This window comes from Python bivittatus, unplaced genomic scaffold (assembly GCF_059951505.1).
Source record: "Python bivittatus isolate LINGU-HERP-01145 unplaced genomic scaffold, Pbiv_v1 ctg000100_np1212, whole genome shotgun sequence".
NCBI lineage: Eukaryota > Metazoa > Chordata > Lepidosauria > Squamata > Pythonidae > Python > Python bivittatus.
This window is the reverse complement of record NW_028277038.1, coordinates 7,165,798-7,192,478: the sequence shown is the minus strand read 5'-3', so window position 1 is coordinate 7,192,478 and position 26,681 is coordinate 7,165,798. Positions and strand designations below refer to the sequence as shown.

At 43.8% G+C, this 26,681-nt stretch overlaps 1 protein-coding gene across 8 annotated transcripts; it reads left to right on the top strand.

Annotated features, from left to right (window-relative positions):
* Nucleotides 1–553: 553 nt before the first annotated feature.
* Nucleotides 554–25,873, top strand: LOC103051280 (tRNA (32-2'-O)-methyltransferase regulator THADA-like). 8 transcript variants are annotated; one of them, XM_088135385.1, is made up of 31 exons: nt 554–794; nt 1,507–1,684; nt 2,013–2,099; nt 2,899–2,926; nt 3,543–3,691; nt 4,146–4,268; nt 4,791–4,950; nt 5,819–5,961; nt 6,731–6,815; nt 7,929–8,065; nt 8,911–9,108; nt 9,882–10,590; nt 10,815–10,967; nt 11,321–11,430; nt 12,354–12,514; nt 13,578–13,744; nt 14,895–15,077; nt 15,198–15,349; nt 15,987–16,130; nt 17,057–17,161; nt 17,496–17,696; nt 18,016–18,166; nt 18,862–19,114; nt 19,778–20,014; nt 21,059–21,272; nt 21,775–21,981; nt 22,540–22,772; nt 22,989–23,165; nt 23,911–24,189; nt 24,740–25,012; nt 25,542–25,698. In XM_088135385.1, the coding sequence occupies exons 1-31, from the start codon at nt 667–669 to the stop codon at nt 25,564–25,566; spliced, it is 5,550 nt and encodes a 1,849-aa protein (XP_087991511.1). In that variant the 5' UTR covers nt 554–666; the 3' UTR covers nt 25,567–25,698. The 8 variants fall into 8 exon arrangements, with proteins under 8 accessions (XP_087991511.1, XP_087991512.1, XP_087991513.1 ...); XM_007435461.3 differs by having other exon boundaries at nt 555–794; nt 24,740–24,945; nt 25,542–25,871; XM_015889328.3 differs by having other exon boundaries at nt 555–794; nt 21,802–21,981; nt 24,740–24,945; nt 25,542–25,870.
* The last annotated feature ends 808 nt before the right edge of the window (nt 25,874–26,681 follow it).

Here is a 26,681-nt window from a genome sequence, read left to right as displayed (position 1 = left end):
GATGAACTCACCAACAGCAATGAACTGAACAAGTTCAATCAATCCATTTTATTTCGGTCATAGACCAGCATAGAACTGAACAAGTCAAGCAAACCACAGCATAAGGGAATGTGTGGACTGGCGAAGGGGCTGACTTCACTCGCTACACAAAGCTCTAAAGTGATTTGCTTGGCCTGGGTATTGCTCAGTATGCAAACACAGGTATTGGGGTTTTCAAACCAAGATTTATGGGTTAGCACGATGAAGCAACCCAACTAACAATGCTTTATTTGTCAAGCCACAGCTCAGGGCAGTGGGTGAGGTAGTCAATTTTCTCACACCACTCCAGTGTTTCTCAACCTTGGCAGCTTGAAGATGGGTGGACTTCAACTCCCAGAATTCCCCAGCCAGCATGGCTGGCTGGGGAATTCTGGGAGTTGAAGTCCACCCATCTTCAAGCTGCCAAGGTTGAGAAACACTGCACCATTGAGATGGACGGTGTGGCATGTGTTGTCCCCACTAGCTGGAGCTGTTGTTCCTGGAAGTTCAACTCTTTCCGGTGTGGGCTGTCTTATCTTTCAGATTCATACAGTACTCGGTGGTAAAGCCATGTTGGGCTCCTACAAAAAGTTGGAAATATCCTTTGGGCTCTTGGAGTGATCCGAGAGCGGTCTCATCTTGCAAAGGATGAACGTCGCACTGCAGGAGCTTGAACGATGCACCGCTTTCTACAAAACCCTGGACTGGACCGATGAGCTTCAGGAAACAAGCCGGCAGATCCTGCTCTTTTTGGAGAGTCTCGAGCAGTTTGCCAAGTAAGTTGAAAAGTCAGTGGGTGAGGTTGATGCCCAGGTGGGTGGTGAAGTTTAAAAAAAGGAGGTTTAAAAAATGTTTAGGGACAAGTGCCTCTGGAAGTCAAGTCTTGTGGCTTCTAAGTTGAACGTGCCATGTCCTTGCTTTCTATCAAGTCACAATCTATGATTTAGCAGGCAGAATGTCAAACCCCATACATGGGGCGTAGAGCATTTGCCCTCCCCCCCAAAAAAGCCTTGTTCGGGAATATGGCTTAGAGTAGAAGAATGAGATTGATTGCAACATGTTGAGTTGGAAGTAGAGCTGGTAGAATTCATTGAAAGTTCTCGACCAGTAAGCTTGTTTAGGGTTGTAGCCTTAGAAGGATTAGATAGTGAAATCCGTGGGTCTTATTTCTCAGCAAACCTGCTTAGCTTTAGATCATGAAGAAGAATGGGTTAGTTAGCCTGGAAAGTTTGATGTGCGATTATCACAGGCTGCAGAGGGACTTTGCTATTTCAAAATCCCAGAATCCCTAGCCAGAGTAACCAGGTGCTGGCTTTGAATTCCAGGAGTTGACATCTCAATAAATTGAAGCAATGGGTCGAGAAAGACTGCCTGCCCTGTGCAGAAGAAGAACAGTGAGATAGCAGAGCACATTTTGGAGGAATTTTCAAGCTAAACATGATCATTCGTTACGTCAGGTTCTAATCATGAGGTCTTCTGTGTCCCTAGAGGCTCCGTGAAGCGATGCAAAGATAAAAACTTGGAGGAGGCTTCTCAGCTCTTGGCAAGACTGAGCAGAGGGTTCTGGGAGTTGGATCGGGACACCATCTTACCGCTGGTGCGTTGCGTGCTCACTTGTCAGATGGGGACCACAACCAGCTCCAGCTTGTTCTGCCGACTTGAAAAGGTACACATATGCTCACCAAGGCCACGAATGCCATCTCACTTGACTTGGAAGTGTGTTAACAAAATGGTAGTGGGGGTGTATGTGTGTATACACACTCACATGTACACGTATTCTCTTTTGGTGTGTTTCTTTACTCAATCCCTACATGCCCACACAGTTCACCACCAACCTTTTATGCAAAGGCTGATTTACGTGTTATCTTTCCCTTAGAAAGATTTTAAGGATGGACCATGGGTGTGAAATCTTTTTGCCATCACAGCTTTGAATATCCTTTTAAAGAAATTCTTCAAGTTGTGGTCCTTAGAATTTTTTTCTCCCCTCCCCTTAGATGGTTGGGAAGCTATCAGAACAGAACAAAGCCTTGGTCTCCGAAGAGTTGAATAAGATGATGGACAGTCTGATTGAAGATGAGAAGGTAAAAGTGGTTCAAGTCACAGAGGGTCAAGTCTTGGAAATACATATCTCATGAAATGGGTTCATTTGAACAAGATCTTAAAATCTGATTTTGGGTTGGAGTGGGTGATGGACTTGGGTGTGGTGTTTCGGTCCTTGAATGATTGTCAGTTTTTCTCGGGACTTTTTCTTTGGGTCATGAGATTTTTAATCTTTTGTTCATGGTTGTATTTTGTAAGCTGCCCGGAGTCGTGACAAGACTGGGTGGCCTATAAATTCCATAAATATGTACATGAATTTAATTACAGCTTTGCATATTTGGTAATTTCGCCCTTCCGTCCACTGGCAGCGTACAAAGTTGAGATCAAAACAGCAATGCAGCAAAATAGAAGGAATAATCTTTATTATTTATGAAAAGTATTTTGTACCCCTTTTCATTGCAAAGGAACCAAAGTGGTTCAGAAGTCCAATAACTATTAGAACGAAAAAACCATGATCATAAATTTCTTTTTTTAAAAAAATCCTTTAAAGTAAAAGCAAAAGTTGGAGCATTTCATTGCAACAACTTTCTCAGAATGCCAGCAAAAGCCACGAAGGCTCAACAGACTATTTTCGCCTTGGCATTTTCTTGCTAACTAGAACATGAAAATGAGGGCATTAATTGGACTTTTCTACAAGGCATTTCTGTAGCGACGCTCAGATTATAGATTATTTGCCAATCTAACCTTTCTAAGTGGTTGATTGTACAACAGAACCTTTGATCTCTCTTTTTCACATACATATCTGAATATGTACCTGAATGCATTTCCTTCTCCTTTCAGCCAATGTCTTCCAAAGTTCTCCAGACAGGTCAGTCTTCAACCACTTGTATCCTTCCCAGTTTAGAAAATTTAACTCTGTTATTCCCAAACCAGCTCAGAGGCCAGTGTTCCTTTCACTCCTGAGGAATACAACCGCTGGCTTCAACGTGGCCAATTTTCATTTCTAAAAACAGGTAGTCCCCAGTTTAAGAATGAGCTCCATTCCCAAGGTCTGTTTGTAAGTCGAATTTGTATGTAAGCCGGAACAGTATTATTGTACAATACTGTGTAAGTAGTATTGTGAATGAATGGACTCAAACCATTGTGTAGTTAACTCGAATTGTTGTGTAACTCACATTTTGCCACAATAGGCTCCGTTCTTAACTATGGGTCGTCCGTAAACCAGGTGTTCTTAACCTGGGGGCTACCTGTAGTTCAACGTGTAGCCCACCTTTTACCAAGTAATATCTTGCCTTATTGATTTGATTTAAGCCCCAGAGAAAAGTGGATCTTTTAATATGCCTGGAGCAATCTGATGAGCATGGTTCATGGGTCAAGATCTCCCACTTCCCTGGAGAGGACTGTACCATGTCAGCTCCTGTTCATGCATGTGTGAGTTCTTTTAAAAAGCGGTAATCAACATTCATTGTTCCATTGCCAAACAGTAAGCCTCTTTCTCGAAGAAAGTTCGCTGGGACATCAATACTGGAAGAAGAACCTGCTGAGACTCTTGAAAACTATTGCTGCTACTTTTGATTTCATTCTGCAAGACCAGATCTCTACTCAAGTGGAGTGGCACTACATCACAATAAAGGTACAGAAGCGGGGTTATCCCCTTTCTTGAAGCTTTTTTTAAAAAAAAATTGAGTAGGGTCCATGGTTGCAGCATGGCCCCACCCAAAGTCAAGCGCTGAAGGGCAAGGTGGACATTTAAGCGTAAGCATCTTCTTGGTTTCTATGGAAGTTCCCTGAGCCACCATCCACGTAATCCAAAGAAGAAGATGTTTCAGCTGGGGAGCACATGGTTGATAGGACAGATCACTCAAAAAAAATGAACCAAACAATTCCTTACAGGGCAGGAAAGAAAGAAATTAAACTCTCTTAATGCACCAGGGAATCCTTTGATGTTTTGGAATCTTTAAGAGAAACTGCCCTGGCTTTGATCCAAAGTAAGGCTGAGTTCAGATTAAATGTGGATGAAATAAACAGCCCAAAGGAGCAGAAACTCGACATCACAGTTGGTTGGTGTCTCCTTCTTGTCTCTTTAGGTGTGCCTGCATCTCTTCAAAGGGATGTCAGAGGAAATTCAGCCACTTGTCTGGGAGGAAACAGGTCACAGTGAAATTCTGCAAAAGATCTTGAGATCCTTGGTGCATACCATCATGGATCAGGTGAGAGTAACCTGGGAGGAGATGTGGATTTTTTTAGTCCTGTATGACTAAGGATTTCCACAGTTTCTTGAACTAGTGTGTGAAGAAGTTCTCAGTTTTTTGTCTCTCCTGAATCTCTCATCATTCCACATCGGTGGAAGGTCCAGCTTCTAAGATCACGAAAGAAGGAGAAAGGTTTTGCAGTTGCATGAGTAAAAGAAAATCCAACTTGTCTTCTTTCATTCTCCTGTTTCTGATATTCAGGCTATGGATTGCATCATTTATGCCACTAAAAGATAGCACCCATAGAGAAATCAGGATCAGCAGGTTTTCAGGAGATCCAAAATTTGCAGAACAGAATAATCTGAAGGGGAGGGATTTTTATGGGGGACTCCAAAATGGCCAAATCATGTCTGAGAGCTACAGGGTGGGGGAAGAACAGCATGAAGCAGCTAGAATCTTGAACTGCATTATTTTGTACAGATAAAGTCTCTACTTAAACAAAAACTAGTTTAGGTTAAACCTCTCTGTTATTGATTTTAGAATGCCTGCAAAGACAACCGTCTCCTGGCTGGGACCACGGTGAGCATGATGGTGAATACTGCCCCAGAATTTAAAGCAGGAGCCAGAGCAATCTTGGATTTTTACCTCCTAATGAATTTTAATGGATGTTCAGTTGCACAAAGAACAGATGAACACAAAGGTGTGCTCACATTCTTTTTTTTTTTTTCTCCTTGATGTACATGGTCCACTCTGTTTCTTGCCCATTCATTTATCTTTGAGAAAACTCAACCCTCACAGACCTTGTCTAAGTGCCTAAGTCTCAGGTGGTTCTGAACAGCAGGTTCTCTTCCTCTTCTTCCTCCTCTTCTTCCTCCTCCTCTTCTTTTTCTTTCTCGTTTTTCATTCTTCCTCCCTTCTCCCTTTTTGCTTCTTACTTTTTCCTCTTCCTCCTCCTCATTCATCAACTAACCAACCAACCTTTATTACAGTCACAGACCAGCACACATTCAAATTTTTTTCTCTTTTTTTCCTCTTTTCCTCCTTCTTCTTTCACTGTCTCTTTCTCCTCCTTCCTTTTTCCTTCTCTTCCTCCTCCATTGTCTTCTGCTTCTTTCATTCTATTTCTCTTCTGCTGGAAGCCCATCCTAACTGGATCTAAAGACAATATCCTTCTCTCCTAGAGGGCTTCTATCCTTCTTTACATAAAGACCAGATAATGTGCCACTGAACTAGGCTTGCTCTAATACAGGCTGGATATCACAGCAAGCCATAATTTGCTTAAACAAGGCTTACTGAATATACAACTGGCCCAATTTGCCCTACTTGCTAAGCCATGAAGCATGGTTTATCAAGCACACAGGCTTGATTGCCATCACTCCTGAAACTCAAACCAGGCTACATATTCTGTGAATCCAAGCAAGAAAATTAGGCTGATCACTTCAATGTTCTTAATTGATCTCAGCCAAGATGAATAAAGTGAATCCATAATTACATTGGCAGGATGACCCATTCTGAGCCAACTGAAGAATGGATTTGATGTTGATAGCACATTGGGTTTTTTTGCCCAGGTGGGTGCCAGTTTGGGGCACTTTGGATCCCCACTTCCATTTGGAGCCCAGATGGTTTGGAGAAGCTGGTCATGACTCGTGGCTTATTAACCTGTTGCAAGAAAGAGATCCTGAGCTGTCTTCTGGATGATACCCCACAGAAGGTACCTTTAGCATTATTCTTTTTAAAATACTTTAAACAATGATTCTGTTCCAGCTAACATAAACCATAAAGCAAAGCTGGGTAAACATCAGGGCCAAAGTCATGAATGAGATCTATTTTTTGAACCTGTTGTGTTTTTTTGGGCAATTGTGATGGAATGGAATTATGAAGGCCAGGCTCAGGGAGATAAACATTTTCTTAGCTCGCCGGAGGAGCGTGGGAGCTACAAGAGGATGAGACTGGCACCTCCCTGAGGAATTCACACTTGGGAGCTGGGGTTTCAGTCCGGGAAGATTGATGTCAGGCCTAGCCCAAGGAACTCCAAGAGACAATGCAAATTCAGTTCAGCTATGTTTATTAGCTACAACCTCTAACAAGAATCTTCCCAGACTGAAACCCCACCTCCCAAGTGTGAATTCCTCAGGGAGGTGCCAGCCTCATCCTCTTGTAGCTCCCACGCTCCTTCGGCGAGCTAAGAAAATGTTTATCTCCCTGAGCCTGGCCTTCATAATTCCATTCCATCACAGCAATTGACTAGTTCATTAACATGAAGAACAATTGATGAGCCTATTCAGGTTCCATAAGTACATTCAAATTCCATATATTTATAAACCTATTTTTAAACTTGCCTCTTGTCTGTTGATTGGCATTCCCTGCCTTTCTAAAAAAGTTGCCTTATTTACAAAAAAGCCCTCCTAAATTCATAAAAAATCCAGACTTCGTTGCATTTTCCCCAGCTTTTCCTTAACTGGATTATCTTTGCTCGGCAGCAATGCCTGTTGCTGGATATCCTGTTCCCAGCTATTTTAGACCTGATGGAGAAGCCCTCAAGCTGCCCTTACTACTGCTTTCAAGGTAGGCAAAACTGCGTGCCAACATCCGGTTCAGACAGCAAGTCCCTGCCATCTTTATTTTGATAGGATAGCCTAAAGGAGTGCCTTCAGAATAGGGTAGTCTCTTCTCTCTTCATGTAGAATCATCTATTCTCTGAAAGAGAGTTAGAGGATCTTCTCAGGTCAATGGTGGTGATGAGAAACCATTTACGGGGAAGAGAACTATCAGTTCCCATCACAAGTGGCTGTTTACAATAACTTTGCAATAGTAAGATGGCTAAGTTCCTCCTCCTCCTCCCCTCCTTCCCCTCCTCCCCTTCTCTTCTTCCTCCTCCTCCTCTTCCAAGTATTTTCTTTGTCTGTAAGCCATTTTTGGAACTTTTCTGACTGAAGAATGGCATATAAATGCTTTGTGTGAGTGACATTGTAGGAAGAGAACTCTGCTAGTCTATGGTGGCAAAAAATCAGGAAACTGATAGCATCTTTTCCAACTAATACATTTTATTAAAATACATCAGCTCTCTTATTAAGCAGCTGATGCCTTTTAATAAAAGTTTGTTAGTCAGAAAAGGTACTACCAGATTCCCTGAGTGAATGAAGGAATAAATAAAATTTTATATATTTTGTAATGTTATATATTTATATTATATATAACATTACAATAATAGTGTATGTATTGCTTGATCTATAGGATTTTTTAAACAATTTATTTTAAATTACTGTTGTAAACTGCCAGAAGTTGTTGGAACTCTTCAGGATCTAAATATCTGTAAAAAATAGATAGATGTTTTGTAGCCAAAGGATGAGCCACTGTAAATCAAAGAAGTATCAGAGTTGAGCAGAGTTTGTAAATATGGTAGGCTTCCAAGTTTTCTGTTTCCCAAAGAAGTTGGAGTGTGATCTGGGCAAAGTCTGAGAAATAAATTGCAGAGATGTTTGAAAACTGTTATGAACCTTTCTGTCAAAGGCAAGACCATGTTGGTCCAAGATGACCGAAGCTGAAATCCAACATGTTTGGAAAAGACCGAGTTTGGATATAAGCCAAACGTAAAGAAATATGAATAAGTAACTAGGATGCAAGAATTGTTTCAATATTGTCTTTGACAGCTTAAAAGAGCCCTTGTTGCCTTTCCAGTTTTTTCTCTGTGGCTTCAACGGGTCCGAGAAAGTTTGGACAACATTTGGAAAGTAAAGGAGAACTTGTTGCTGGGGGACAATTCAGCACTTCTTCAAAGGCTAAACAAGATTGTTTGGAACAATGCAGAGAGTCCAGTAAGGCGTCATATTTTTTCTTTTTTGGGGGAGGGAGAATATTTTATTTTTTTGCTCCCCGAATATCCCCTGGCGTGGCTTGTGTTGCAAAACGAATGAACCTTACAAAAGCTTTGCTGTTCTTAAATCTGGGAGGAGCTGGCATGGTTTATCATTCTGACGTTGTTTTATATAATTTGGTTGCTTTGAATGTGGATACCTTGCGGGGTTTTACCTTTGAGAGATGCCTTTGATCTTCTGATGCCAAATGGTGTATTAAATAAATAAATAAATAAATAAATAAATAAATAAATAAATAAATTTGTGCATGATAGTATAGTATATAAATAAGAAAGCCAGTCTGGTGGAGTGGTTAAGCCACCAGGCTAGAAACCAGGAGACTGTAAGTGCTAGTCCTGCCTTGGGCACGAAGCCAGCTGGGTGACCCTGGGCCAGTCCCTCTCTCTCAGCCCTAGGAAGAAGCAGGCAAGGGTGAACCACTTCTGAAATCTTGCCAAGAAAACTGCAGGGACTTGTCCAGGCTGTCGCCAGGAGTCAAGACGGATTCGAAGCCACCAAAAAAAACAGTAATTATATAATAAAGAGTGATGGCATGGGAGAAGATGCAGAGAGCAAGTTGAATCAACTAAAAAATAGATCTAAACAAAGAAAAGGTCTTGGCTTGGCAGCAGTAGACAGGGAGAGAAGGTCAGGTCCAAAATGTTCAGGTCTCATTGATTCCAAACTCCGATCATCCTCCGTTAGTCTTGAAGATGAGTCATCTGCATCTCTTTTGGTGTGTAATTAACTCCTGTCTTGCACCTCTTTTATCTGTCATTACCTACTTCTCTCCCATCCTGATTCAGACTGAAGGAGTGAGTGACTTTGTCCGCAGCTCCTTTGAGATTCTCTTAGAGATCTACAGCCTGGAGCGGGATCACTTTGCCGACCCAGAGAGACCTCTTTTTAGAGAGTACCTGCAAAGGGTTATTTTCATGCCTTGGGAAACTAAAGCTCGGTATTTCGCACTCATTGCCATCCTTCCCTACCTGGGTCCTGAAAAAGTAAGTATCCGTTTTGCTATAAATAAAGAATTGGCCATTTGGGTTGGGTTTTTTTTTAAATGATACTCTCAAACTTCAGAATCGCCTAGATGTGTAATGCTTGCCCCTTGCACTGCGGAACTGTTTAATGGATTATTATGCATTTATCCCACCTTCCTACAACCAGGGATTGGGGGATATTATAATAAATAACAAATAACATCCAAAGGAAAAATAAGAATGAAACAACACTGAAAATGGTAGAGACAAGATGCTTGTAAGCCACAGCAGAGAGCAATAGGGGCTGAGAGAAAATTATGAATATTTTGAAGAGCTAAAAGATGGCATTTCTTCCCCTCCAGCTACTCCCCTTTATTCCCCTTCTCTTTGCAACTAGCACTCAACGTTCTGTGCCTCCTTGCTCTGTTGGCGTTTTTCTGAACCGAAAGATTTGGTTCTGTTTCTGCAAAACTTAACATTCTCCAGGACATGCACGGATCTCTCTCCCTTTTTTGTTAAATCATCCTGATTGAGTTCCGTGCTGGTTGGCGCTCACTTTCAGAATTCCTTCTCAATGGAGCAATCAGAATTCACCCCATAAAACAATAGGATGACCTTGAGAAATTGCTACAAGGATCCTCTATAGTGTTTTTCCTTTATACACCATCCACACATTCTAATCTTAATCTTTGTTCTTTCTGAAGTTCCTCCCCCACGTGTGCAGATATTCAATAGGTTGGGTAAATGGCTTTTCTGGATTCCAATTATGTCATTTTGTGGATCTTTTTGCCAAGGTTCTGGATATCTACAGGGATCTCCCGCAACATCTCTTCAACTGCTTGTCAACCAACCGTTTGTGCCCTGTTGCTTCGGATTTGTACAAAACTCTCTTACAACTGCAGCGCAAAGCTTGGACCAAGGTGCAGGATGAGGTCTCAGAGAAACAGCTGGCTCACAAGTGGGCTCAACGTTGGTTACTGATCCTCGCCAGGGCCTTGACCTCTTTTGACTCATTCCTTCAAAGCAATGCCTCCAGCCACCTTCTTGGGTGGACTTTGAGACTCTTCCCTGCTTCTTACGCATTGCTGGCCACAAGATTTGGTGGGGCAGATGCTTCTCACCTCCGAGCATGGGTCTCCTTGTTGAGCGTTCAGAAGACAATTGCAGGAGACTTGCTTACCGATAGGGAGACCCTTAAGAGACTCACCTGCTGCCTCTTCTCTAAAGAAGAAAATGTCCGTCTGGCAGCGTTGGGCTTCCTATGCTCAGCTCCCAGGACTAGTCAAGCCTTATCTGAGAGGGAGATTCAACTCTTGAAAGAATTCTTGCCCCTGAATTTGAGCTGTGATTCCTCTTCTTTTCGGCAACTCCTTCAAGCCACGGTCATGAAGGCTTTAGTCAGAATGAGGGAGAGTTCTCTTGCTGTGCTTCGGCAACAGACGGTGAACAAGAAGGAATGCTTGCTCGGAAAGGATCGAGAAAGGGGTCTCCTCCAAGCTGTAGGTGAGTTAACTCCTAGCCACACTTTGGAGGCTGTGCCAGAAACAATGGGTCAAGTAAGCCAATTTGCCATAGAAATTGCTTTACAGAAGGTGAGACAAGTCTCCTTCTCACAAAGAGAACAAAACCCAGTCTTTCTCCACCCAGGTATTCTCAGCATCAACATTCATCCTGGTTTGTGCAGGATCATAACATGTCGTTAAAAATAGATATCTTTCTTTACCTAGATTTTGTGGATTGGCTGCTGCAGCTCTGCATGACATCCTTGATGTCAGGATCCAACTACCAAAGAAGGAAGACAGCTCTCCTTCTCCTGGCAGCCATCATGGAGACATTCACAGACACTTGGAGACCAGAGAGAAGGAAGGGGCAGCCTCCACGTAAGTGGCTTTAGTCAAGCCCTCCCAGCCCAGTGCTGTCTGGAAGTGTTGGGGTTCAAATCTCAGATTCCCTGGGCTTCCACAAGATAATATAGCCTACAGAAATGGGAGTCCAATGAGAACTTGGCTTTCTGTATTCACTGTGAATGCTCACTCCTCGATGTTAGAAGAAAATTGGTGGGCGGGTGGGATGTACCGAAGAGATGGAGTAGAATAATTTGGAAAAGGATTGGGGTGGCCGGCTGAAATTCTGAACAGTGATCTTCTACCCCACCATTGTTTGATCTATTTCATAAGACATGCTTCAGATATGCTTCTCCCTTCTTTCCAACCTATGCTTGCTGTCTCTCCAGGCAACATGGCTACATTATTATGCTGGTCCAGAAGCAAAGGCTACTGGGACTTCTTCTCTACAGGCAATACATTGGCGCTGCTAAGTTGCTTGCAAGATAGCACAAATGAGGTATGGTGATCTACTTCTCCTCCTCTAATGTTGACCATCCACAATGGTAAGAATTTACAGACCAGCTTCAAGGATCAGTCATGTTTCAGCAGCACGCTCAGGTTAACCATTCAGCAGGTAAACTGGGAATATTCCTGCACAACTAAGAGAAGAACAGAAAAAGACAATTGGTGAATTAGTGCCTTGCTTCACCAGTTGACCAGATCTAAGCAATGAATGTAACTGGTTGTGGTGTTCCAGCCCAAGTAGGGGGTATCAGATTCAGCCCAACCAAAGATTTGGCATCTTGGACAGCTCCATTTGGACCTCAGGATGAGCCCCCCCTTTTTTTTTCTTCAGCTTGGAAGGTGCACTTGGGGGCCCCTGAGGTATGGCTAGTGATGTTACAACATCACCAGAGTGGGTGGAACCAGAATTGTCTCTTTTGGGGGTGTAGTCTTTTCTGGTCTGGGGTCAAGGGGAGAAATTGGTGTCATAGACCTTGTAGAGGTTGAAGGCACTTAGGGACATTCAGAGCAGCAATTATACTTCTTAAAAATTTCCCTAAATCTCCAAAAAGTCCAAACTGTTAATTTCTGTCCACTTGGGGGGTAGAGGGGCCTCTGGGGACCACAAATGGGGTGGAATCCTGCATATGGCCAATAAGCCAATATTTCTGATCACTCTCTTAGATGCAGAACTGGGAAAATTTGGGGAGCCCTGACACTGACACACTTTTAACAAAATCCCACAGGCTGGTCCCGAAACTGGCTCCAGAGGAGATTACAGATGTGAAGGCGCTTCCTCCCACCCTCCCCAATGTTCATTTCTGAATAGGTCTGGAAAGCTTGCAGACGATTTCAGTTTGCTGGGCCCAGTGCCTGCAGTCCTATCATCTGCTAGAGGTCTTCTCCTTATGGAGTCCTTCTCCTGTCTTCACACAGATCCGTGAGTTGGCATCAGAGCTGCTCATCTGTTACTTCCCACCAGCTTTCCCAGAATCCACTGCTGTAGCTCTGTTTGAATGGGCCCTAGAAGCCCTAAGCAGTCCCAGGGTTCAAGATAGTGAAGCAGGAGCAGTACTGATGAAAACCCTTCTTCACAAGTAAGACCTTGCTTCCTTGTTTTCTGGGCCTGTAAGCTAAATAAATATTGCCAAAATAGAGAGGCAGGTGGAAAGAGAGGCAGGAAAATAAACCATCCTTGCCCATCGCTTAATCCCTTTTGAGCCATCCTAGTTTCTGTTGAAATGCCTAATCAGAATGTGCCCACAATCAGTTTCTCAGATCTTAGAGGGGTTAAATGAAGGTGCCTGCGTGGTTGGCACTGCTGACTGAAATCAAGAAAACCAGAGATGAGAGGAGTCCTGTGAAGTCCACTTGTAAAAAAGTAGTTTCTAGGACTCCAAGATCATTCCCCTAGTCAGTCATTACCAGCTCAGATCCCATAAATGTGTAGGCGAATTTGGATTTTTTTTTTTTTAATACACCAAGGAGCATTATAAAACGGGTCAGGCTCTTGGCAGCTGACTACAACGGAAAACAAGATTTTCCCAGAATTTCCTTAAACAAGATTTATGGGAAAGGAATGAAATCAAGCATTAAGCCCCTCACAGCAGGGCATGATCAAGGGAGCAAGAACCACAGATTTCAATAAGATGTTTCTAAAGCAAAGATTAGGAATAAGGGACAGGATCTTGGAAACTATGATAAGATCTTGTAGCCCTCATTTATTTCTGAATTCCTTAAGGAAGAGGCTCTTTGAACTTTTTGAATCTCCTGTTTTCAGGCTTTTTGTAGACTGGACTGAGCAGCCATTTATGAGATAAGCTACTAATGGAATCCTCTCCCATCTGTTGATTGTTGATGGCTGAGATGTTACAGAAATCTCAGCAACTGGGTTGTTCTCACTTTACGACCTAACTGATCTCTCGCCATGTTAAAGTAGAACCTTTTCCAGGTTTTTACTAGTGAATTCCCTGTGAATGGGTTCATTGAATTTGCATGTTGCCAGATGTGATGGTATCTTCAGGCTCTGAAGATCATCATTACAGTGGGATTTCTTTGATTGAGCATCACTTGTTCCATCAACCCAACAGCTGTCATTTGTTCACTTGCATTCAGGGTTGAGCCTGTTGGGCAAACGTGACCTCTGCTTAATCCCATCAGGTTGGACAGACATGTCTTGAAGCTGCTGTTGATGGAAACAGAGAAGGGGCTATCTGTACCATGCAAATATCTCTGTTTTCTTGAACATTTGCTCAACGTGCTACAGAAGCATTTTGTCACAGCTTGTCATGACTTATTGCTGGCAACTCACACTACACCAATACATGGTCAGTATCTTATTTTTTCTCCTGGGAGACTAGAATAAGAGGGGATGTATGCATATGGAAGATGTCATTAGCAACTTTCCTTATCCAGTTACCCTCCAGAAGCATAGGATGCAACTCCCAGAATTTCAAGCCAACATGCTGGTTGGGAATTCTGGAATATGCAATCCCACTCCAGAAGGTGATTGGCAAAGGCAGCTAGAGTGTTGGATGTGGGACTGTAGAGATCCAGGTTCAAACCCTCACCAAGTTGTGAAGCTCACTGGTTAGTCTAGAGCAGTGTTTCTCAACCATGGCAACTTTAAATATGTGGACTTCAACTCCCAGAATTCCTCAGCCAGCTGAAGTTGAAGCCAGTCAAAGTCCATACTTCTTAAAGTTCTGAGGTTGAGAAACACTGGTCTAGGAGCAGTCATGATCAGTTTCCTACCTTACAGAGTTGTTCCGAGGAAACAAGATGGCAGAGGATCCTTTTCTTCGTTTGTTTTCTTACACAGACAAAAGCCCAGGGTCACTTTCCATGAGTGTCATTTAGCCTTTGAAGAAATGAAAACATGCCAAACTTTGAATTCTGTACCTGATCCCAGATTCTACAATAGCACATAATTAGAGAAGCAATGACCTTCCACTTTTTATCATCCCTGGCTATTAGCCATGTTGGTTAGGGCTAGAATTACAACTGGACGACAACCAGGGGGCCAGTTCCCCATTAGCCTATGGCCTTTGTACAGAATATAAATAAATGGACCTGCAATTAAACATTGCTACATGGAATACCCCTTTTTTAGGGCGACAGCCAGTTACTCATTCCAGGATTCTCCATTCCATTTCCTGTTCTTCCTTTCTCCTTTCCCATAACATCAGTCTGCATCCTGTGATTATAGGACACACTCGGTCCTCATGAATATTTTTCTCCATACCCATCACCAAAAATCTCCCCAAAGAAATTTTGTTTCTACTTCTTCCAGCTTTGGATCTTCTCCAACCTTAAGATGTCTCCCTTGTTAGATACAAGTTGTACAGTTTGAGCTACCTAAGAACTAGCACTTGTCAAATGAATTCACTATTAAGGTCTAGGTTGGATTCCCCAAATTTGCATCAGTCCAAACTGGCATGAGGCTATGGTTCCAGGTCTTCTGTTGATTCTCTGCAGGGGTAATTTTGACTCTAAGGCGATGCCTGCTTGAAGTACCAGAAGCTGCGTCTTCTATGTTAGAAGCACAGAAGATGCAACACTGGCGGTTATTCTTCCAGTGTTTGGTGATGGCAATGAGAGACATCAGCAATTTGCTCTTGGGTGTGTTGCAGGGCAATCAAGCATCAAACATAGACCAAGGTAAGCCCAACCTAGCACAGAAAACCTATAATCAGGAGCCTTTAAGGCCCAGTCTCCCAAGGTCTTTCCCACATATCATTTCACAACCTAATGCCTCATTTTTTTATTTTATTTTGGCAGCTACATCACCTTCCTTTGCAGACATGGGAAACGCCATCGGCAGCCTTATCCGGCTAGGGAAAGGCTTGGGACCGCACATGGAGGAGGACGATCCAGTCCTACTCTCAGAGGAACACAGCCTCATCTTGACCTGTTGCTGGGTCTCAGTGAAAGTGAGTGGTTTTGACAATACTTGAGTTTCTTCCATGAAAGATTCCATTCAGTCATTCCATGGTCAAAAGGGCAGCTATTCCGGTCCTTCAATGTGACATCTTTGTGAAGCGACCACAAGCATGGCCCAACTTGATCTCCATCCCATTTTATTTAACCTTTTCCCCCAATCAGTTGTGACTTTGATCAGTATCCAGGTGCCTTCATTTCAAAACAAAGATGGGGAAACTTTGGCCCACCCTTTCCTGAGACCCCGCCCTTTCCCTAAAACCCCACCTCTTGGGCAGAATAATCTAGCTCTATGATTGATTACCTCTTGATTACCCCTTGATTACCTTAGTTAGTGGTTTGTAGCTTAGCACATTGCACAAATGTAGCCCCCTTTAGTTAGTGTATGGTTCGGGGCAGTGTGTAGGCTCAGAAAAATGGGTTAATTCAGTTACCAGCTTACTCGGTTAGTAGGCAATGAGCTAAAATTCTTTCATGGGCTTTCCAAGGTTGCACCACCTCATAGATTAGAGATGTGATAGCACCATTGGAATTAAAAATTAGATACATCCGAGACCTCCGTAGCATCAAAGATGTGAGGATGCCCTTATTCCCTATAACTTTTTCTCACCTTTACTTTTAACTGCCAAGGAAATTGGGCTGCTCTTGGGAGGCCTTGCAGAGAAAGTTCTATCTCGGCCACTACCTTCAGGATGTGAGCCTCTCATACCTCTTCAGGTTGTAAATATGGCTGCCAAAACATTCCAAGACATCTTGCTGAAATGCCGGCACTGGGTAAGAGATCCCCTAACAATTAAATCAAAACAGGCTAGGGGAAGAGACCGTGATCCTGCTTGGTTGCCATCAGTGAAATATGAGTTTGATTCATGATTTGGTGGAAGAGTGATGGAAGAACTAGACTTGGGCTGGAAGGACCCAATCTTTTTCTTGGTTATGAAGGTCACTTGGTGACTTCAAACCAGCCTCTCTTTCTCAGCTCATTCTCACTGAGTACAAAATAGGATGTGGGGTGAAGCACAGAATCAACTACACCAATTTGAACTCCAAGTTGTGTGTGTGTGTGTGTGTGTGTTGGTGTGGTGTGGTGGGAGCCTTCCCAGGTAGACCAGATAGGAAACACAACCAGATGAGCTAATTCTACTTTATTGTATGGCTACATTAACAGAATCTTTGCAAGTCTGAAAGTACAAATCTCCCACTGTGTCCTTTACAGCCCGAGAAACTAGGGAGGGTCCCTTCTGAGCCTCTTTCTCCACCCATTATGCAGCTGTGGGCTATGCTCTTTCTTATCTGGCCATTCCCTAGGCAGCATCTCTTCATCCCGTCTCTCAAGGTCTTTCTCACATACCATTACTCTCTCTCTCTCACACACACACACACACACATGCATATATACATACAAAGATAATACATACAATGACTGATTGAGTGGGTTAATTTTTCCTTACCAACACAACATGTTGCTGTTAGTTCTTCCAATGGCTCCTGCTTTATGGAATTTATGGAAAATTTCAGGGAATATCTGAGACCCATTTGACCTTATTGTCACAAAGAGTCTGGAAGAGAATACACTTCCTAGTTTCCCCACCCCTTCCAGATGTGCAGTTCGTTTGTTTCTTTTCCTCTATCCATGAATCTGATTTTTGGTGGCTGAACTTTAACAAGTATAAAATCAACTCTTTTTTTTTCTTTTCTGGTAGGGAGCAGTGGAAGGCTGTAGTGTGGGCTTCACTAAGTTTTGCACCACTTTGCTAAGTCACCCCAGCCCAGAGCTCCAAAATATCCCAGGGACAATGCTAACACAGGTAGGAACTCATTTAGCAATTGCCATGCACGTATGAACATCCAATAAGTGCTCCCCCAGAAATATTCCAGAAGCAGTTCTAGAACTGAGTTTACCAATGCCCTAAGCTGTGGTTTGATCAACTCTTTGGTCACTTTGAACCCATTGGCTGGGTTCTCATCACACACAAGGTTTATAAACCCCAAAGGTTGGGACAAGTTATCATCTGAAAGCAAATCCAAGCTAACTTTGGCACAATCTGTGAATCAGGGCAGAGTCAGTACATTAAATGCAACATTTAACTTAGCTGTTATCTACTTGGTTCTTCTGGTTCTTTCTTCTTAATCTCCTTCCAGGGTTTGGATCTGTTAAACAGCCCTAGGGGAAGCTCCATTACTCGCAGGGCAGCCGGTTTCCCAATGCTCTTCCTATGCATTGTGGCAGGGGAAGACCCCGCCAAGTCACGGCCTCTTCTGGCTCACTGCATTTGGACGTTGCTCACCTTGGCCCTCGAGCCTATTTCCCACAGCTCAGACCAGACAGTGGATTTACCCCAGGTAAGGATACAGCACAAGATCATGAGGCAGGGCCACTCTGCCAGCCCCCCAAATCAGGCAGGGATCAGATATTTCAGTAGAGTTCTGCTAGCTTTGCATTCATACATCACACTAAGCTATCAGACAGTTTGCGTGGTTTGTTGTGTGAGCTCAAATCGTTGGGGTTCATAAACCCTACTTAATGACCCAGCAAATGTATGACCCATCGATCCATAAAGAAGACAAACCAGGACTTCGCGTGATGTCTGAACCCAGTCCTAATATTCTTATTAATTCTGACCCAAGTATAAGTTGACCTCTTTTCCTTTATCTTCTGTAGGTTTCGGCAGTCCACGTGCTTCAAACATTAGTCCGTGGTTCCAACCTTGGACCAGCTCTGCAACAATACATCACATCCTTGATGATGTTGGTTCTCAAGGCACTGAGCTCCTCTAGTTGGGCCATGAGAAATGCAGCCAACCAACTCTTTGGTAAATCCGTTCATTCTCCTCCCTTGGAAGTTTAGATCTGTTTAACAGCTGAGTTGATTTCAATCCAGGTTCTTGGTTTATCCTTCTAGTAGATCTCAAATAGTTTTAAACTGCCAGGATTACATCAAGGGCATCAGAAAAGGGGGCAAGCATACATGTGGACATATGCTGGTAGCTCTGTGCAGTTCTTGAAAAGAACAAATGATATGCTTGTGAGAATGATAACTGGAAAGAAAACCAAGCCCTCATCCTGATTGTATCTGCTTCAGCGTCACTCCATCAAGATCAACAGGATTGTAAAATATAACTATTACTTCTCTTTCAGAAATCAAGGAGGGGGTATTGTTCTCATCCCCAAAACAGTCAATCACCTTTGCACATACGGGTAGTCCTCATTTAGCGACTGCCTCTTTTAGCAACTGTTCACAGTTACGACGGTGATAAAAAAGTAACTTTGTGACCAATCCACGCATTGACAACCTTCGCAGGTCTGTAAAGCAAAGGAAAGGTGAAGTCAGATCATAAGTACAGTCGCAGTTTCATTTAGCGACCAATTCGCTTAATGACTGAGTTGCTGATCGTAACTGCTGAACGAGGGCTCCCTGTACATTTATTTCTTTTTTTTTCCAGCACTTCCGCTAGGAATGCAGTTTAGAAAACAATTCTTTCTAATTTCCTGTTTTGCTTTACTCCAGGTGCCTTGACTATTCGCCTACTTGGGCAGAAGTGGAGCCGAGATGATGGCCAAGCCAAGGATGGGGTCAGCCCCGAAGCACTTTTTGGCCGATACCCTCATTTGAGAAGCATCCTACTTGGAGAATTGACCCTGGCTGTGGAAGTGTCCATATCGGAAGGCTCTAGAAGAGGGAAATTCCACCTCTGCCCTTCGCTGTATGCTGTCCTCACTTTTCTGGCCAAGTTGCAGCCCAGCAGAGACACCCAGGACAGGTCAGTTTAGCAATGGCGCAAGACTCTGGGGTGGGACATCAAAACCAAAGGTGGAGTCACTGAATCATTAACACTGAAAAAACTGCAAGGACCATTTAGTTCAAGGCTGTGCGATGTGCAGAAGAACCATTTCAATGTCCATGAGCGGTGACTAAGAAATGTTATTAAAAGGCATAAACATCTGTGAGCTGTAGCTCATGACAGCTTATCCCTTTAAATAAAATGTATTAGTCTGAAGAGAGACTGCCGGATTCCTTCTGGTTTAGGGTTATCAAAGACTCTCCTCCCACAATCTTCAGAGCAAGGACGCTGCATTTTTGCCCATCTCAACCAAGATAGGCCTCAACTTCCAGCACTAACTTCCCTTCAATCTTTCCTTGTAAAATTGAAGAAGATTATATTTCACATTGCATCTCATGTACTTAAATATTCCAACTTCTTTTTCTTGATGGGATTCACAATTCCTCACTCTTTGGCCTTTCTCTGGAGGACGGTCTTGTTCTGCACGCATTCCACCCATCATATGTTAAGTGACCTTTTCCACACCTACATTTCAGACGCTTCTATTCTCAAGATTGTTGTTTGAGTTTCTCAACTGTCATTTGTCATTCCTGAGCCAGAACTGATTTTTTTTCTCCTCTTTCACTTGTTTCTGTTCTACAGCACTCTCACCTGCTTCCTGGAACCCCTGATCCAGCTGTCAGGAAACCCCATTTATGCAGTTCGGGTAATGGCTGCCAAAGCCTTGCTGCCGTTCATTCCTGCGACAGACTATGGGAACATCCTCTTGCGGTTGGCTTCCAGGATCCCACAGCCAGAGGCTGCCTTGTCCCATAATGCATTGCACGGATGTCTGTTGCAAATCCAGGCTACGTTGAATCGAGCTCTGAGTGTGGATCAGTACGTTGCCTTCCCACACGGCAAACTGTGTCTGTTATCTCCTTGGAATAAACAGGCACTGAGTCCAGGAGGTCTTATGAAGGGAGAATAGTAGGAGAGCACAGCAAAAATTTTCTATCAAGGATTGCATTCTTTTCCTCTTTCTGTCACTGCCTTTTCTCCTTCTCTGTAATGGTCTGTGGGAATGACCTTGGGAGACAGGGGGAAAAGTCACAGCTAGGGCAATGATCGGATAAGAGGCAGCTGAGCCCACCAAAGGAAATGGGAGTGTGGAAAGCATCTCATCTTCCTCCCTAGTTTTCTGGAGAGTAAAAAAGAGGGGGGAGAAATACTTGCAGTCTTGCAAGATTCTGTTAATGTAACCTTACAATAAAGATAGAGCTAAGACTCCTGGTTGTGCTTCTTGTTTGGACTCCCTCGAAGGGCTAACATCAGTCTTGCAAGTCTGAAAGTATTTCTCCCCTATTTTTCACTGAATGGAAAACTAGCCAACCACAGTTGAGCATGGCATTTTGCGCAAATCCAGTCCATGTATTTAGTTTATGGCCAAGCGTGTCCTACGAAGCCAGAGTAAACGAGAGTCTCTGCCTCTGTCACACGGCTTCTCCCAGATTCTCTGCCCCTCCTGCTTTTCTTTTCTGACTCTGTAGTTGCTCTCCCTTCACTGTGGGAATTGAATGCTAAGTACCCTATTCATGGTCTGTCAAGTTCAGAGAGAAATAAAAACATGGCCAGAATCTGTCACATCCAGGCAAGGAAAGGTATCAAGAATTTTGCACGCTTCCTCAATACATATTTCTCATTTTCCTCAGCATCCCCTCTCCCCCAGAGGTCACCCTTAAAAGACAGACATCAAAAGCAATCAGGATGCAAACGCCTTGCGTGCATCATGTTTTAAGCATTTTACTGTCGTTGAACAAATAAACCTCAGTGCACACTGCTAAAATCTTTGCTTTTTTGTTTTCCAGAATGATTTTTGCAAGCCAGTTTGCACTGAGTGCCTGCAAACCTGACCTGCTGATGTTTCAACATCTGCTTTTTCAGACTGTCTCCTGACTTGTTGCACTCCATTGCCTGCATGATGGAAAACCACATCTGGTTGCTGATGGACATACAGCAGTGTCCTTTAATCTGCGCAGTTTACCTTCAGGTTTTGTCCTTGTTGCTACAAAGCTGTTCCCTGAGTTTTGTGGAGCAAGTCTGGGAGCTGCTGTGCAGGGATCTGGCCAGTCCCAAACCTGGTTTCTCTCCATTCCAGGTATCCAGGATTGTCAGGGCTGAGAGTCAATACAATGGACAAAAAAAAGTCCCTAGTTTTGCTAGAATTCCAAAGTTTTAATCCAAAAGGAGTAATGTAAGGAGGAAGTTGGGAGGTTGGCATTCTCAATGTGCTGGTGATAATAAATGGTAACCCACTACTTTCACACCAGCCATGTTCACTTACTTGTATTTTATTAATTGTATTTCATTATTCTAGTTAGCTGTCTCTTATCTTTGGTGGTCTATTTTTAAAGCATTTAATTTAAAAAAATAAGGTGGGAGGAAAGACATTTTCAATGTGTTTCTTCATTCTTGAGTTATGTGAAACTGCAACTTCCATCCTCCCCACCCAGCCTGCTCATTGTGCGTGAGGGGGATAAAAGTCACAGGTTGAGGAAGGTGGGGTCAGAAGAAGCTCGGGAGTAAAGCAGTGGCTGAAGATGGGTGGCCACCTTGTGAAAAAAGACATGGACCAATGGCTTTTCTTGATCTTGTTCCAGCTTGGTTCTTCCATATTCTGCCAACAGGCTGTTAACTTCCTCTGCTCTGAAGCAACAAGACAGGAATCTCCTGAAAGAATGAGTGAACTTAGCTTGCTTCTGCAAAAGGGAAACATTGATGTGCAAGCCGCTGTTCTAACTTGGGTGTTGGACAACAAGGAGAGGAAGGGTCTGAAGTCCAGCAAAGAACTGCAGCTGGTGTTCATGGTGAGGTCTGGTTTGTTCACAACAGCAGGGACACAAGGAATCAGAGGGGTTTCTACTCCAACCCCTACTTTATACATGTTTTGAGGCCTTCTAAGGGAACGTAGATAGGACTGCAAAAAACTGATGGGTCAAACTGGGGTCTACAAATGCTAGGGATTAGCCAGAAGACCTCCAGAACTTCTGGTTCCAGTTTTGACCTGGGGTGATCAACATTCCTTTGCAAATTCCCAGAGCCAAGGGCCAAATTCACAATGGCTGGGTTCACACACTACACAAAGCCATAAACTGATCAGTTTGGTTTCGGGTTTAATGCCATGTGTGAACCTAGGTATTGTGGCTTGCAAGCCATAGTGTAGTGTCAAATGTCAACCAGGTCACTATGGCTTGTTCAGCAGACCATGGCTTAGCATGATATACAAAAACAAGACCACCACACCCTTTCTGTTTCCCTAAGAGCTACCCTTTTATTTTATACGAGGAGCACTTTATATTCTTGATTCTGCTATATGGGCATTTATTTTGGGCACTAAATACATTTTTACCCTTTCTTTGCCTTAGGAAAAATTCAGGGAGATCCTGAAAAATACAGGAGACCCCACACTCCAGAAGCTATACTTGAAAGTTTTTGTCTATCTGTTCGGCAGTCCCCTTGCTCAGAGACAGCCTTTTCCAGGGAAATCACTGGCTACAGAGTGTGGTGAAATCCTGCTCTCCATGGTGGAAAGTGACCGTGAAAGTCCAGAGCTCCGAGATCATGCGCTCTGTGTTGCCACTTTGTTCCTGAGTCAGCGGTAAGTAGCAGTAGCTGGGAAATTTTGGAAGTTGGAGTCTAGCCATGCTGGCTGGGGAATTCTGGGAGATGAAGTCCACACATCTTAAAGTTGCCAAGGTTAAGTCTAACACAACAGCGACTTTACCTTCATATATCTAAAGGGGGATCTGGTTGAAGGCCAAAGAAATGAATCTGCCCTTGTCCTTGCAATGTAACTTTCTCTCTTTTGGAACAGCCCCGAAGATGATCCTTTGTGGGAACGATGGGTGGCAGTGATAGAACAGTGGAGCGATTCCCTTTCAGCCGAGGTGTTCAGAATGGCCGCAGCGAAAGCGCTGAACATGGGTGGCCCAGATTGGATTCGGAGAGTCCAGAAATCATCCGGCTCACTCCTTCCTTCCCGGGTTCTGCGGTACGCGCCTTCGGGAACAGCACAGATCCAGCATCTGGCACTTCAGAACCATTGTCGGGGTCCCCAAGTCCTTCAGAATACAACCAATTTCAGTTCTGCCATCCTTTTAATATTGTTCCTTTGCCTTACATTCTCACCAGTGCTGGGCAACTGGATCATTTCCCACAATGCTCTGACTCGCAAAGATTCGGGGGCATTATGGGTAATTAAGTAAGAATTAGAGGGGCGGGGCTAGAATCAGCCAACCTGTGTTGCTTGGAGCGTTATTGTCACTACTCAGACAAGTTCCCGAGGCCCTTCTGAAAAGTTGGGTTTGTATCAGGACGATTAAGGGGAGGGAGAGATAGACCTGTATGGTGTCTCCTTTTCCACAATGGACATCCTTTCTGCAGCTTTTTCAGCATTCTTGCAATTCAGTGAGCTCAACCCAACAATGCAAAGGCCAGAAGAGGAATGAAAGTGAGGGGGAAAAGGGAGAAATTGCAGGGATACGCTGGAGAAATTCAACGTTTCCCCATTGTTCTGAAGTTTTTCACCTCCGTAGCTCGATCTTCCTTATTGCTATGATGTCCTTCATTTAAAGGTATCCAATCCAGTCTTGACCTCTATTGTCTTCTTTGCCACCACTATTTTTCTCTGGTGAACAGCACTGGGATTATAGAGATATGAACCCTTCACCTCGCTTCCCTACCCCACAACACCCCAAAACTAGTTTTTATTTCTTTCCTTCTTACCCCTTCTTCAGACTAATTGAGACAGCAATTCACCTGCTCCAAGATGAAGACCAAGAGGTGCGACATGAAGCTGCTTCCTTCGCCAGCCATTTGGTGCAGATGCCACCCCCTGTCCAGCAGGTTCAGCCTTACAACAGCTGCCTTCTGCTCCAGAGCACCAAGGCTCTGCAAAGCCTGCTGCGGTTCCTGCTGGAAACCTTGGGGGACCATCCTTCAACCTTTGCGTCATTGATGCATCATCTTCCCATGGTGGAGCTCAGTGAAACCTTGATGGAGCTGGAGACCCAGGGGTAAGCAAGACAAGGAACAGAAGCAGCCAAGACAGGGACTCTTTTGACAAATTGTGATGCCAGCAGAAAAGGTATTTCTCCAATTCCAATTAGGAGCACAGAGATCTGCCTTCTCCATGGTAGATCATTGGTCTAGCTAGTTGAGTAGTTGAATCCTGACTCATCTCTCTTCCCCAGGGTTTGAAGCAGATCAAACTTCAGCTCAGACTTGGTTCCGTCACAATGCTTTAATTGGGAAACCCTAATTAGAGCACTACAATCAAGCTTATCCCAGTCCTGGTGCCCTTGAGATAATGTGGGATGATCAAAACCAGGCTGTCTGGGGAGTTATGGGAATTGAGGTCCAACAGGCTGCAGGTTGGAAAATGTTGCTGTGGGTCAATAAATTAAACCTGAGGTCCATTTAACCTCTGTCTCCCTGGCTTTGTTTGCCCAACATGCCTCCTTATTAACCCACGTAGGTTGAGTTCACACAAGACTTTAAGCTAAAATGTGATTAGCCTGTTTGCGGTTCAGTTGTTGCGTGAATATCGTTTTTCTCTATTTTCAGAGCAGTCAGTCTCTACAAAGAGGACGAACCCAATGTTTACGCCGAGCCAGCAATCTTCTCCCAGATGTTGCTGCCCTTTCTACTCCAACTGGTTGGCAGTGCGTCCACCTCCACAAAACTTTGGGAGCCAATACAATCCTGGCTAGAAACCACTGGAGCTAGGATCATCTCCACCATACAATTCTGCAGGCAGTGGTGGAGTCAAGGTGGGTTGGACAATGCTTCGAGACAGAGGTGTGCAACTTCCAACAGCTCAAGAGCCACTCCCCCAAAGTGAGGAAAACTAGGGGCCGTTTTGGGAGGGGTTTTAGGAGTTGAAGGGGTGAAATGGGTGTCTTGGTCATCTGCAAGGCTGAAGCACTCATTTTGCTGATTAACCTCCCCAGTGGGCTCACCTCCTCCTAAGAGGTTCTGAAGGCTACCCACAAGAAATGCAAGAAGATTGCCTGTGGCCTCTATGCTGTACTTTTTGCACCCCTCCTCTAAAGACATGGACAAATTGGGAGTATGGCTAGAAGGGTGATTAGAATGGTGAAGGGTCTGGAAGTCAAGTCTGACAAGGATCAGTTGAAAGTTCTGGGGATGTTACCCTAGAGAGATAATCTGAGATGACTTGCCTGAAGGACTTCATAAGAGGCAGTGGATTCTCCATCTCTGGAGGTTTCAAGAAGGTGGACAGCCATCAGAGGTGATTTCGTTGATTCACTGATCCAGGTTAAAGCAAGGTTAATGTTAATATGGTGGCATCACTGTTCACCTAAGCTGTTCACTCACTTGTTCAATCTCAATTCTTGTCTTTCAGAGGACAGCCCTTGCTTGCATCTTAAAGCTTTGTCCTGTCCTAAAGTACATTCTGCTATCACAGCACTGTTGGTTAAGGCCATCCTTGCAGTCCGCATCCTGGAGGTCCTGGAAACTGAGAACCAGCCCAACTGCATCCAAGGAATTAGCATCTCTTCCCAAGAGTTGAGTTGCACCATCCAGTCCTTACAGAAGCTGCTGCTTCAGCGTGGAATAGCTATTACAGTCAAGATGGAACTATAGCAAGCAGGACTATAGGAAACTAGTTAAGCATAAAGGACTTTTAATAAAGCTTTTTTAAAAAAATGGGTATATTCCAAGATTAATAGATTCCTTACCGTAGTAGAAGATGGCACACCAAAACTCTACCTTGGACATGGCTCACTCTAAACAGCTATGGGCATCAGGGGCAGTTCATGAGGCTTGCTCATTGGGAAGCGATGTGGGAATACGATCAGGACATGATCAAAACAAGAACTTGCCACCAAATTTCATCTATTTAGCACCAGGTTGCATGAGTGCCAAACTGCATTCCAGAAGGGCAAGGAGATAACAAATATCTTGACCCTGATTTGATGCAAGTGCCCAATTTGTAAATGGCACAGGGCTTAGCTTAGGGTGTATCTTTCCATCATGCTGGGATCCCATCATGCTGGGATCCATAATCTTAAGGTTATGCAAGCATGAAGGCCGTATGGACAGCTGTGAGATCACAAAAACCAGGGGGTAAGGAAAGTGCTTGTAGATGAACAAATGGGTGAAAACACTGAGAGGTCTGGAACGGAACCAAGCCATGTCAACATGGCAAGGACTTATTTGAAACCGGGAGAAGGAGTTGATTTTCTCTAGACCCCTTTAAGCTCTCACTTGGGAAATCAAGTTCTCAGAACAGGGGAGAAGGAAGTAGAAGACAAGTGGCTTAGCCTTGCAGGTGAAACTTATGTTCTTCTACGTCAATTTTCATCTTCTCATGGGAGAAAGAAATGAGCTCAAGTGTGACTTAATGAACACAACCATGGCATTTTCTTGGCAGCAGTTCAGAAGCCATTTGCCAATGTCTTCTTCTGAGATGGTTTTTCATCTTCCCAGCCTAGTCTACAATGTTGATTTCTTGGATGTCTCCCATCCAAGCCCTAACCAG